The sequence below is a fragment of the Telopea speciosissima genome, chromosome 9, assembly GCF_018873765.1.
Source record: "Telopea speciosissima isolate NSW1024214 ecotype Mountain lineage chromosome 9, Tspe_v1, whole genome shotgun sequence".
NCBI lineage: Eukaryota > Viridiplantae > Streptophyta > Magnoliopsida > Proteales > Proteaceae > Telopea > Telopea speciosissima.
In genome coordinates, this window is record NC_057924.1 from 4,355,717 (window position 1) to 4,370,160 (window position 14,444).

A 14,444-nucleotide genomic window follows, 5' to 3' on the forward strand; every position below is an offset into this window, starting at 1 on the left:
AATTTCCTTATTGGTTCCTTGCTTTTGGATATTAGGAGGCAATGATGAAAGATACACTGGAACGTGCAAGGGATCCAAGTCTGAATTTGAAAGAGTACCTCCGAAATGCATATATTCATCCAATTTTCAAGGGCGACAATGATGGGATTGATACAGTTGCCAAAGATTGGAAAGAGGAGAGTGTGCTGGTCCCCACAAAACGCCACTCCCAAAGGAACACACCAGTACCAAGCAAATACAGTGGTTCATCATCAGCCTCACTACATGAGGTTGTTAAGTTTCAGTAGTTGGTGGAGAATGGGGATTGTAAATCATACACAAGGAGGGGATTACTGTTTACATAGTATAGAGAAGAGTAGACAGGTGCAACTGCATTTTGGTTTTAACAGCTTGACCAACCCAATACACAATTGTCAATCAATAGTTCTCCATTTTACTAAGGATGGTCATCAGGTAGTGTGGAACTTGGAGAATTTGTGTTTGTAGTCTTTTTATTAGTTTTCTTGTATAAACCTTTTTGGATCCTCTTGTATGATACCTCCTCAAGCTGGAAGTATTCCATAAATTAACAATAAAAAACCTCAAGCTGGAAGTGAAAGACCATAAATGTTAGTTCTGAACCAAAATTCAATGGGTTGGGGAAGTAGGGGCTCAAGATTTGCAAGTGAGTCCTTTTGAGCTATGTTTGGAAGGTAAGAAAAGAAAATAAAACTTCTGAAATTTTTTGAAAAAGAAGACAGACACATCAATCCATCACTGGTTTTATCATTTTTTTTTTTGTGTTATTATGTTTTCTTTTCTATTGCATCCATTTTTTGTGTTCCAAACATAGCGCTGTTACCTGTGTGTTTATGCGGGCCATAGCATGAGTATATGTGGCCGGTGGCCCGAGAACAACTGAATGCAGGCAAGTGTCCTGAGTACGACATTCTGAAAACTATAGTTTTTTTGAGGATCTTAACTTGACAGCTTTTAAACAGCTAAATTGATGAAATGATGGAAATAAAAGCAAATTAAGATTAAGGAAATAAAGGAGAAATAACATCCTCGCTACTGCCTCACATGACATAGTTTCAAGGTTATAATCAATTACCTCAAAGGAGAAATGCTGCCCAGGAAAATAACCTTGGTTGACTCAGGCAGCATAGGGCCAAAAGAAAACCCAACGTTTTCAATTTCAGTTGTTCAACTTGAACACCTAGAGAAATAAGAGCATAAAAAAAACCCTTGAAGAGCTGAAACAAAGAAGAAAGGGATTCATCCCTACTAATGCGTTAAATTTCGACATTGTTCTAGTTTGGTTTTATATATATATATATATGTTGTACTATTATATAAAAGTACGAATTCGCATTTCGTGGCAAACTTTTCACTTGATCTCTTTACCCTCCTTTTTTATTTAAATACCCTCTCTCCCTCATTACCTTTCCTCTTCATTGTTCTTATTCTTCCTGAATCCCTGGTACCGTTAGTCGTTACCCCTTTTTTTAAATCTTAAATACCCTGTCTCCATCTAAATCCCTCGAAAGAGCCCATCGAATCCCCGGTAAACACTTTCTTCCTCACTCTCATGTAATGGCTATCTCTCCCCCACCCCCTTATAATTATCATTTTTCCTTATGCATTGCTTTGTAGTTTCTCTAATACTATCAGCTTGCTGTTGTAGACTTCCAGTCCACGGTCTGAAATTGAGAGGTGCTCGCAGACTCGAAGTTGCAGGTAGTGTTTTCCTGATATCACTCTTCGCCTAGGGTTTTTTATTTTCCCTTATTGGATATAGATCTCTCTCCCTTTTTAGCCTCATTGGGTTCATGCGTTCGTGTTTCTGAAAACCCTAGGCTAACAAGAAAGACAAATGACCCAACAATAGAAAATCCCACCCTCTCTTGGCCTTGCTCTTTCTTAGAAGCAGCAAAACAGGGGATCCGCCCCACCCCCTTCCCTTGGCCTCTTTTGCCTAACTCTCTGTCAAAAAGACGGAAAACAAAGGCTTCCTCCCAAAATTTGGAGCATCCAACCCTGCTCTCCCCCCACCAGCAAACAAAAAAGGGCCATGCCCTCCTTTTCATATAAAAAGTATTCTTATAGTTTGTTGTTAAAGTATTCTTGTAGTTTGCACGTACATCATTTGCTTGAGTGGTTTTATGTGCCTGTGTTTCTGTCTTTTCTGTCAATAGTTATAGAACCACAACAAAAGACTCCTTTGAATATATTCTTATGTGCCAGTCTTTTTTTTTTTCCCATCTTCCTCTGTTTTCACTGCCATATTCTTGAACATTATTTCTTAAGTGTTTCTCTTGTTTAATTATACATTTTTGTAATTTTCTATTACTCATGATGTAAACGACCATAAGTTCATTTGAAGCAAAAATCTTGACTCTAACCGCAATTAGTGACCACTCATTGCAATGAACCCTATTGCAAAGATCCTTAACTGTGCAATTCAGGGTTAGTAGGACTATAAACTGATAAGTTATACTTTTGGAAGACAAAAGGCACTGTCTATATATCTTCTGATTTGTGTAACCCATGTCTATCAATTCTCACGACTCATTTGAAAAAATACAAATATATTCCTTATAATGAGGTTATTAATTTCTGTTAGGCTGATGTGACTACTCATAACTTCATATAAGATTCTCAATAGGGTTGGGCTGATGGGTCTTCTCATAGCATTCACAGAACACTTCGAATAGTTGAAGGGGGATTCTCCTTTTATCTGAGGTTCAATTTTATGCTTTTGTGTGTGGGTTCATGGAGTTCTGGAAGATCAGATTATAGGAGGTTGTTTTCCTTCAGCTCCTTTTTGGCCCTCTTTTTCTATCTCTTCCCCCCCCCCCCCTGTTTTATTGTTATCTGGGAGTCTTGTTTAGTTGCCTTTCAGTGATTTTTGTATTTGATATTTCTGGAGCTGGTAATTATGAAGGATTTGAAATTCTTAGTGTAATATTTTGGAAAAAGAAAGTCTGGTTTAGAATCCCTTTCCATGGCCTTTGTTTGGCGTGAATTCCAATGGTAAAATACGAAGAATCAGGTTCCTTTTATAGTCCCAATCCATCCTCATCTACTCCATGCAAAGACACAGGATATCGTACTTTGGGATCTAAACTGCTTAATGGAGATGATGAAATGAGGTAGCTCAAGGTAGAGGTGTCTATTCTGTTTGTCTTACATTTTGTATCTTTGTCTCTATGTTCTCTAAATGGGAGTATGTTCTCTAAATGGGAGAATCTTTCTGCCATTCAAAAGACTGTACTTGAAGTAGCAGAGATCTCTCTTTTTCTTGATATAGTGCTGCACTTTTGAAGGATGCACAATCATGATACTGCTTATCTTCATTTGTTTTGTTCAAATTTTGCAGAGTTTTCCTTATTCCAGACTAAAATTACTTTCAGGTTCAAAGGTCCTAAGAGTTGAACCAGAAGCCTGAAAATGGTAAGGGTTTATATTGATTTCTGTGGATAAATTATTTTTCTTCACTTACAGGGGTTTAATTGGCTTCATTTGTTTTGATCAAATTTTGCAGAGTTTTCTATATCCAGAATAAAATTGTTGATTTTTTTTTCAGGTTCAAAGATCCTCAGAGTTGAACCCGAAGCCCGAAAGTTGTGAGGGTTTATATTGATTCCCGTGGATATTTTATTTTTCTTCACTCACAGGGGTTTAATTGGCATTGATTCACTATGTTCATATTTTTAGGTAATCAAAGTACACAAAAACAATTATTGGTGTCAAAGAAAAAGAAAATGGTATTGTTGTTCAAGCTCACTGAGGACCCTGTAAGAAGTAGGGCCAGATGGCATCTTTGGCCTCACCATTGACCACAACAGGGACAGATTTCAGTATCAAGATTATTCACATGCCTGCCATGGCTCCAAGGTCGGAAACTGCCCACAGCTCTTGAGAAGGGAGGAATGCAGGTGAGGAAATGATAATTTCATGATTTAACTAATGTTAACTTAATCAAAAAATCTCAAAACTGTATGAAAAGTCATATAAAACAATGGCTTTAGTGGTAATAAGCCGACTATTACAGGTAGAGAATGGCTTTAGTGGAAATAAGCCAGAGTTTTATTACCACTATTCCAGAGTTCACACCGCTGAACACCACCAGGTCCCAAATTCTTATGTAGATCCAGGACCGTGACCTAATTCGATGGCCACGACCCATGCTAACAGGACCTGAGAAGCGCAACCCTAATAAGTACTGTCTCTTCCATAAAGACTATGGGCATGACACAGAAGACTGCTACCAACTGAAGAGGGAGATAGAAGGCCTTGTGAGAGTAGGGAGTTTGAACAAGTACGTGAAGGGGAGACGTGATGGCCGTTCGGGCCAAAGAGATCAAGGACGTGACCGAGAAAGAGAACCAAGGAGGGAAGAAAGAAGAGGGGACCAAGATAGGGAGAGAGACCGCACTGACGAAAGAAGAGATGTGCCAAAGCCCAGCGGTACCAAGGGAGCCCCCATCCTCACCATACTTGGAGTACCGGGGCAAGAATCAACCAGGAAGGCTAAAGCCCATGCCAGGTTCGTGGGAGTAGCAGAGAAGCCAAGCAAGATAGCAAAGACCAAGACGGTAATCTCCTTCTCGGATGAGGACTTGGAAGGTATGAGCTTTCCACATGAGGATGCCCTGGTAGTACAGGTAGAGATAGCCAACCGACCCGTACACAGGGTGTTGATAGATACAGGGGCGTCCGTGGATGTACTCTCACTAGAAGCCTACCGCAAGTTCGGATTCGTAGACGATCAACTCAAGCCAAAGCCCACCTACCTCCATGGATTCTCAAGCGTTACAGCCTCCATCAGAGGCACCATAGAGCTACCCGTCACCTTTGGAGAGCACCCTCGACAGGTGACCATCATGGTAAACTTCATGGTCGTCAGGTCAGTGGTGTCATTCATGGCCTCCTAGGGTGACCTTCCCTGATAGCCCTTAGAGATGTGGTGTCTCTACTCCACCTGAAGATGAAGTTCCCCACTGACAACGGGGTGGGGGAAGTTCGAGGTGATCAGAAGAAGGCCAGAGATTGCTATGCCACCTTCGTGAAGAAGAACAACGGCAACACACGGGGGATGGCACTGTGCATAGAGAACCTGGTCAGTGACCAGAGAGATGAACTAACAGAAAAGAGGGGAAGACCGGTGGAGGACCTCATCTCCTGGCCACTCAGCAAAGACGACCCTTCCAAAGTCGTACAGGTTGGCTCATTATTAAGCGATGAACAGAAAGAAGAGCTGGGGCACCTCCTCCAGACTAACATGGATGTCTTCGCATGGTCAACTGCAGACATGCCAGGCATACCCAGGTCCATAGCAGAGCACAGACTGCATGTAGACCCAACCAGGAAGCCCGTCCAGCAAAATAGAAGGAATTTCGCCCTCAACCGACAAGCAGGTATTAAAGAAGAGGTCGAGAAGTTGAGCCGAGCAGGATTCATCCGAGAAGACAAGTTCCCTACCTGGCTCGCCAACGTAGTCATGGTACCCAAGCCTAATGGGAAGTGGTGAATGTGCGTCAACTACACCGACTTGAACAAGGCATGCCCAAAAGACGAGTACCCACTACCCAGGATCGATCTGCTGATTGACGCCACCGCCAGACACGAGATGCTAAGTTTCATGGATGCCTACTTTGGCTATAATCAGATCCTCATGCATGAGGATGACAAGTCTTATACCGCCTTCCGAACAGACAAGGAGAATTACTACTACCGTGTCATACCGTTCAGACTGAAGAATGCAGGGGCCACCTACCAGAGGATGGTCAACAAGATGTTCAAGGAACAGATTGGGCGCAACATGGAAGTCTACGTGGATGACATGCTCGTGAAAAGCGTCCAACCCATCAACACCTGGCTGACCTGGAAGAGGCGTTCACTGTGCTGAGAAGGAACCAGATGAAACTTAACCCTGCGAAGTGCGCCTTCGGGGTGACGTCACAGAAATTCCTGGGGTTCATGGTCTCAATACGGGGAATAGAAGCCAACCCATCCGGCCATCTAAGTGATGGCACCACCTTAGACAGTCAGAGAGATACAGAGATTGAATGGAAGGATCGCTACCCTTTCCAGGTTCGTGTCACAATCGGGAGACAAGTACCTGCCGTTCTTCAGGACGTTGAAGAACCTCCGAAGTCCTAAAGACTTTGCATGGACGGAGGAGTGCCAGAAGGCGTTCGATGAGTTGAAGGAATACCTCCGTAGTCCACCACTGCTAGGGCGACCAGAACCCAATGAAGAACTACAGATCTACTTGGCAGCGACCCCCGTAGCGATCAACGCAGTGCTGGTAAAGGAAAAGGGGATACAGAGACCTATCTACTATGTCAGTCATGTGCTGATCGATGCAGAAACCAGATACACCAGGATCGAGAAAGTAGCTTATGTATTAGTGATCGCGGCTAGGAAGCTACGACCATACTTCCAAGCCCATACCATCATAGTCCTCACTGACCTACCGCTGAAGAAGGTACTCCACAAGCCAGATGTCTCCAGACGATTGATAGCCTGGGCAATAGAGTTGAGTGAGCATGACATCAGGTTCTAACCCAGAATTGCCATCAAAGGCCAAGCCTTGGCAGACTTCATCGTTGAATGCACCTTACCAGCGGCAGAACCAGAAGCAAAGGAATCAGAAGAGCGTGATCGGGGATCGTGGGAGATGTTCGTGGACGGTTCGAGTAACTCCACAGGAAGCGGGGCAGACCTCATACTCACTAGCCCCGAAGGATTCCGAGTCCAGTATGCTCTCGGATTCACTTCCCAGCATCCAATAACGAAGCAAAATACAAAGCATTACTTGCTGGACTCCGGGTGGCCAAAGCCATCCAGGTCACACATCTATCCATCCGGAGTAACTCCCAGCTTGTAGTGAACCAGGTGAATGGAGTGTACGTGGCGAAGGACGATCGAATGGCGTCATACTTAGCACGTGCTCGAGAATTGATCGAGGAGTTCGTGAAGTTCGAGATGGCTCGAGTTCCAAGGATCGAGAATGCCACTGCCGACGTACTATCCAAGCTAGCCAATGACGAACTCAGAAACTTGGCCAGTACAGTGTACGTCGAAATATTGCATGAACCATCATACCAGGAGAAGCAAGTCAACGAGATTGAGGAAGGGCCTAGCTGGATGGACCCTATACTCAACTACCTACAAAACGACGTCTTACCAGAAGACAAGGTCGAAGCAAGGAAGATAAGGATGAGAGCTGCAAAGTACACCGTCCTGGACGGAGTACTGTACAAAAGGGGGGCCACAGCACCACTGCTTCGGTGCCTAGGACCTAAGGGAGCACAGTATGCCCTGGCAGAGGTACACAAAGGGATCTGCGGAAACCACATGGGAGGAAGAGCTCTAGCCTATAAAATCCTCCGACAGGGACTCTACTGGCCAAGAATGCAAGAGGAGGCAATACAGTACGTCAAGGCTTGCGAGCAATGTCAATTGTTCCCCCCAGTACCCCACCTACCCACCACCAAACTTACATTGATCCTCAACCCCATTCCCTTTGCCATGTGGGGGGTCGACATCTTGGGGGACTTCACAGCAGCATCAGGCAACCGCAAAGACTTGATGGTCGTTATAGACTACTTCACCAAGTGGGTAGAGGCCAAAATCACAGAGAATGACATGGAGAAGTTCGTCCGTGATGACATCATCTACAGGTTCGGTGTGCCAAAGATCATAGTCTCAGACAACGGGAAGCAATTCGACAACCCCAAGTTCAGAGCCTTCTGTCAGAGCTACAACATTGACTATCGGCCTGTTTCGGTAGCTTACCCACCGGCCAATGGTCAGGTGGAGGTCACCAACAGAACCTTACTGGATGGAATAAAGAAAAGATTGGAAGAAACCAAAGGGAAGTGGGTCGAAGAACTACTGAATGTCCTGTGGGCATACCACACCACAGTAAGGACACCCATAGGAGAAAGCCCATTCCGCCTGGCATATGGCACAGAGGCACTAGCACCGGTAGAGGTCCTCGCCATGTCCCATAGAGTACGGCACTTCAACGAAAGGGCCTACGCAGATGGACTACGAGCAAATCTAGACTTTCTGGATAAGGTACGAGAGAAGGCACTACTGAGAAACGTGGCATGCCAGCAGCACACAGCCAAGTACTACAACGCCAGGGTGCGAGAAAGGTTATTCCACAAGGGAGACCTAGTCCTAAGGAGGGCAAGTGCATCGCAGCCACGGAAGGAAGGGAAGCTATCACCAAACTGGGAAGGACCTTACATAGTTTCCAAGCAGATACGTCCAGGGACATACCGCTTGAAAACTCCGGGGGGGCAAGAAGGTAGACGGTACTTGGAACTCAGAACACCTGAAGAAGTACTATCAGTAAGGAAGCAACAATGAGCAAAGAAGACCAAAGTGATAGTAGCGATAGAAATAAATGGCGATCTTGTTTAAGGATAATTTGAAAAAATTTCTCATTTGAAGTAGAGAGTTGGTTTCGGAATACTCGTCTTCTACTACTCAAGTCGAATCACTGCCACCACACCAAGGCCCGTTGGCTACCAAGGTCCGTCGACCACCAAGGCGTTATGCCACCAAGGCCCGTTGGCCACCAAGGTCCGTTGACCACCAAGGCGTTATGCCACCAAGGCCTGTCGGCCATCAAGGTCCGTTGACCACCAAGGCGCAATGCCACCAAGGCCCGTTGGCCACCAAGGTCCGTTGACCACCAAGGCGTTATGCCACTAAGGCCCGTTGGCCACCAAGGTCCGTTGACCACCAAGGCGTTATGCCACCAAGGCCCGTTAGCCACCAAAGTCCGTTGACCACCAAGGCACAATACCACCAAGGACTACAGACCACCTGAGGTCGCAAAAGTAAGAGAACCATCGAAGCAACAAGGATCATAGGCATGCCATATCAAAAGGTAAAAAGTTAAGTATATACAAGCCAAAAAGAGATCACAATCCAAAGTTCAAGATCCAAAAAGTTCAACATTCAAAAACATCCATAAACTCATGGAGCATCTGATGGAGGGGCGACATCCGACCCAGTAGGGGACATCATATCGGCCTCAGCGGGGCGAGCAACACTCTCCTCTGGCAAGACTGCACCCTCCTCTGTCACCACAGCACCATCCTCAGGAGAGACACGAGCCACAGCAGTAGTCGCAGGTAACAGTGAAGTGACCTCCGGGAACCCCGAGAAGTCATAATCAGAGGTCTTCTCCAGAACGTGAACCGCCAAGTCCGAGGAAATCAAGACGCTAGGAATGTGAGCCAACTTACTACTAGGATCACCAACAGAGATAAAAGCTCTGGAGGCCCTACGACCCCCACTAGGGGCGAAGTCTCCAGAAACCTCCTCCCCATCACTAGCAACAGGGGAAGGCAAAGAAGAAGAAGTATCCGCGGGGGAAAACAACCCCGAAGAAGACTCCTCAACGGATCCAACCACGACCGTGGCAGGGTCAGAGTCACTAGAAGACAACATGAACAACAGTAGGATGGATTACTTACTTAGAAAGTGATCTCCCCCAAAGACAAGGAGCTGACACCAGAAGGAAGAAGACCAGCTGCGAAGGTTAACCAACAAGTCTATGAGAGGTAATTCACGAAGGGCACATCCAAAAAAAAAAAAAAAAAGAGAAAGAAAGAAAGAGAGAATTTTCACCTCAAAGGGATGGACGGTCGCGACCTCAAACAGGCGTAGCCTCAAACAGGCGCGGTCTCTAGCGCGGGTATGGACAGGCGTGGCTTGGTGTCACAGGCGCGACCTCTAGCGCAGCCCTGGGCGCGGCCTCTGGTGTCACGAGTGCGACCTCTCATACGGGCACTGATGGGCGCAGCCTCTCATGTAGACATGGGCGTGGCCTCGGGCACGACCCAAACCCAAACCGGGTTGGGTAAGTGCAGACTTGGACGGGGCGAAACCTTGAACGAAGAAGCACAATCACGCGATGGACGTGACCACAAGTAAGCACTAAGCAAGGCACCAAGCAAGTACTATGCATGCACTAGGGCCAAGGACCAAAAGAGAAAGAACCAAAAGGTCACAGTATTCTATGTTGTTAAAAAATAAACACATGATGGGCACCAAAAAGACAAAGGTCAAACAAGTACAAGGAAGAGACAAGATTTCAAAAAGTGAGGGAGAGATGGTGAGAAAAAGTAAGAAGTGAAAAGTGAAAAAGAAGAGAGAAGGAAGGAGATATATATAAATAAATAAATAAAAAGGTGTAGGAGGAGAGGTTTAAACCTACAACCTCTCCCACCTCACTAGAAGATTTACCAGCAAGCCCCTCAAAAGAAGCTTATTCATGGAAAACCCCTCGCTACATGAAAGCATTACTCTCTTAAACACTTCGTTCCAAGAGAGTGGGGGGCAAATGATACATCCAAGATTATACGAACCAATCAGAGGCTACCACGTGTCCCGGTCCACGAAGTAACCCGTTCCAGAATCAAGGGAGAACCAGCTCGGACGTAAGCCTCAAGGAAGATCACGGGCCTAGCCTCACCCATAGGGCGGCCTCACCTGCAGGCGTGACCCCCACGGGCGCAGCCTCTCCCATGGGCGTGGCCTCTCTCCTCGGGCGCAACCTCTACCATGGGCGCGACCTCTCCAGACATGACCTACGCGGACGTCAAGGCACCTAGCCTATGATCCAGTCATCACTATAGACATATGCTACCTCTAGGACTCTAGGCCACCGCCTAGAAGTCACGTCGCCCAGACGGACTCAAAGAGCCAAGGAGCTATCACCACACGCAGGTGTCTATCCACCCTAACACCGCCAGGACACTCCCTCCCGCAGGGAGACGGCCAACCAGGGAAGAGCCCTGCTACCCAGGGTCTCTATCCACTCTATGGCTCACTCGCCATCAAACTGGGACTCTCCACACCGCCATGCTCAACTATAAAAAGGGAGGTACTCTACCCCATAATCCCATCTTGAATTCTACTATTCATCTCTTTGCTCAAGAGATCTGACTTTGGCATCGGAGAGTCCTAGGCCGGAACCACAACGGTTCTCCTTTATCACTCTGGTCCTTTTGCAGGTTACGACACTTGAAGGGACCACCGGACGATTTCTTAACGCAACACTATGTATTATACAAAAGTGTATCTACACAAAATATCTAATCTCGGAGGTATCTCTCTCACACTGATCATCTACTCGGGGAGTATGGTATACTTCCCTGGCTCTCTTTGTGCACTCTACACACTTGCACTCCCCATGCACATGCTCTGTAAAAAGAATCACATATGTGGGGTGAGCTAACTAGCCCCGTGAGAAAAACACAATTCATATCATACTCATGAATGTAAAACAAACATGCTATACTAGCAAATCATGTTGTACTGATAATCTCATGCTATAAACATGCTACTGTGACAACTATAAAACTGAAATATGATATCTGAACATATAACTAACATACTTGCATTTATAACAATGCACTCTGTACTTTCGTATGTTTAAGTTGTCTTTTACTTTTCCTTTTAAGCCTGGCCAACTGTCTCACAGTGACCTGCCACTCTGTAAATCATAACTCTGAGGCCTATATCTCGCTATCAGTAGTACCGTTACGTATCACCATCATACTCTGATAGCCATCTCCAGTGTACCGTTATGTATCAGCGTCGCACACTGAAGACCTATCTCACACGTACCGTTATGTATCGCCGTCGCATGCCCCCAGCATACTGTTACGTATCGCCGTCATATGCTGGAAGGGAGGTCTATTTGTGCCTCATCCAGTACTTAAACCCCTACTGGAAAGGGTTGGCAGTCACGAGATCTTACTGTTCTGTTCTTTACTTTGTTTTCTGTTCTCGAACCACTAGGGTTCCTTTGCTATTCTTTATAGTACTTTACTCAAGCATTGGTGCTCCTTTACTTATTTTACTGTACTTTACTCGAGCACTGATGCTCCTTTACTGTACTTTACTTTGAACTGATGCTCCTTTACTGTTCTTTACCTACCTCCACTTCTAGTTCACAATACCTGTAACAACCCCAGGATGGATAGGACATTGATAGAACAACCTCTACTATCCCTTAATGGACATTGAGGGACCCTATACTATCCCTCTCTTTCCTGTTGTTGGAATAGACATTTGCAACCTTCAGTTTCAGTTCGGTTCTGTATCTTATTGTTACTTATCATGCCACAGTAAGCTTTCAAACATAAAACCATACATTTTTATTTCTATAAAACAGTAGAATAGGGGCAATGATAAAGTAATCAATATTGGGAAAACATGCAAGATATGAATAGGATTCCCCTCACCTGTCTGTGTATCTGTCTGTAAGTGTCTATATTGTACTTACAACAACTGTACTATCTCTCAACTACACTTTAGCAATGTAATTGATGCACCTCTATCACCGGTGGATCAATCTGGATCCCATTAGCAGTGTAACTGATGCTCCTCTATCACCGGTGGATCAACCTGGATCACTACAATACCATTTCAATATCAATATCTCCTCTTCTATACTCTTGGAATGGTGGAAATGATCTCCCATCATCCAGACCAAACTTAAATCATTTATTTAGCCCTACTAGGGCATCTAGGCAGCACTGGACAACAAAATGGCCAAAATTGGGAAACCTAACCCTAAAGTTAGGGTTTTTACTGCTCTTTTCCACATAACTTTGAGGAAACTTATCCTCTCTGTACGAAATTCATTCCTACAGCATAACAGCTGTACTATGCAACTTTCTAATGGATCAAAACATCCAAAAACTAAAAATAAACCAAAAAAGCATTTAGGGTTTACCTTTTCTCAGCTTGAAACCCTAACTTTTTCTTGAATCTTCGATCTTCTCAATGCAAACGAGATCCTACATTGTTTGCAACTTGATTCAACGATGAATCGACACTGAAATCAGTTCTTCAGTTTCACTTCTTTTCCTCTTTTCTCTCTGGTTTTCTGGCTCTTTGGAATGAACCAAGTGAACCCTAAAGCACACTAAATAGGGCTGGTTCAAGTTTTCTCGGTTCCTGCCTGCTGCAGTTTTTTTGCAGTTTCTGGCCTGTATTTTGGCCATAACTTTCTCGTCCGATATCCATTTAATTTGCATCTTATATGGTAAAGTAGATAATTGAAATATCTACATTTCTCGTGTTTTGGCTTTCCCAAAATACAACCCTAAGGTCCTCAAAAGTTCCCGTGAAATCAACTTTTGACTAAAAGTGTTAAAATTTCTATTCTTTGATATTTGCTGTAGGACACCCGTAAGGTCCACACTCACTGAAAGGTCTGTTGAATAATATAAACCAGAATACCGTGGGGGTATTCTGGTCTTTTGTGGTTTTATTATATGTTTAATGTACTGCCTAGTTAAGTCGGCTAAGCTAGGGGTATTTTTGTCTTTAGGATGTAATTTTCAATGTTATAAATATAAGGCTTGCTTGATCAAATCGATCATTCAAGCATTCTCCTATTTTTCTGTTTTGTTAACAATGTCTTTCTAACTTTGCTAAATACTCGTAAATAGTGAAAATAATCACATTTACCTTTGCTTTAAAAATTCTTCTATTGGGCTAATTCGCACCGGATTCCGTCAAAACGAATCCACTTACGCCTGTTAATCAATAAAACTCAATATTATACACTTTTCTTGGGACGAGGTATTACAAAAACTCCCCCTCAAGCTGGAGAATAAATGTCATAAATACGCAGCTTGAAAAAAGAGGGTACTGAACTGGAGAGAGTTAATCCCTCTGGTAAAGATATCGGACAAGTGGTCACCTGTCCTCACAAAAGGAGTGCAGATGTAGTCAAAGTCAATTTTTTCTTTAATGAAATGTTGATCAACCTCAGTGTGCTTTGTACGGTCGAGTTACATAGGATTGTGACTTATCCTTGTTATCACAATACAGACACATGTATCATTCCGTAACAAAACCCAACTCTTGAACCAACCATTTCAACCATAGAAGTCTGCAAACTCCATGAGCCATAGTTCTAAATTCTGCCTCCGCACTTGATCTAGCCACGACATACCTTTTTTGCTTCTCCATGTAACCAGGTTACAATCTCTAAATCTGCAATATCCTGATGTAGACCTTCTGTCAGAAATAAATCTTGCTCAATCAAGATCAGTGCAGCCTTCAATTCTCAAATGGTTGTGTTTGGAGTACAACACTCCTTTTTATGGGCTTGACTTAAAAAATGTCCACTCTTGAGAGTATGCATAAATTGACTCACTACCCCAATAGCATAAGCAATTCAGGGCGAGTCAGAGAAAGATAGATCAACTTCCCCACTAACCTCTGGTACTTCCCTGCATCGATTAGGTACAGTCCACAGTCTTCACTTAACTTATGATTCTGATCAATAGGTGAGTCTACTGGTTTATAGTCCAACAATATGGTCTCCTTCAACAAATCCAACACAAACTTCATCTAACAGATATTTATCTCCTTCTCTGTGACCTTGATACTTCAATTGTCAAGAA

The 14,444-nt window shown here is 44.3% G+C and overlaps 1 protein-coding gene across 1 annotated transcript in view; it reads left to right on the forward strand.

The window, feature by feature from the left end:
• The window catches only part of LOC122640277 (calcium permeable stress-gated cation channel 1-like), a 55,664-nt gene extending 55,129 nt beyond the window's left edge, over positions 1 to 535 (forward strand). Inside the window, exon 12 of the mRNA XM_043833426.1 lies at positions 36 to 535. Coding sequence (XP_043689361.1) covers positions 36 to 287 — 252 coding nt within the window. The 3' untranslated portion in view covers positions 288 to 535. The remainder of the gene's footprint in view (positions 1 to 35) is intronic.
• The last annotated feature ends 13,909 nt before the right edge of the window (positions 536 to 14,444 follow it).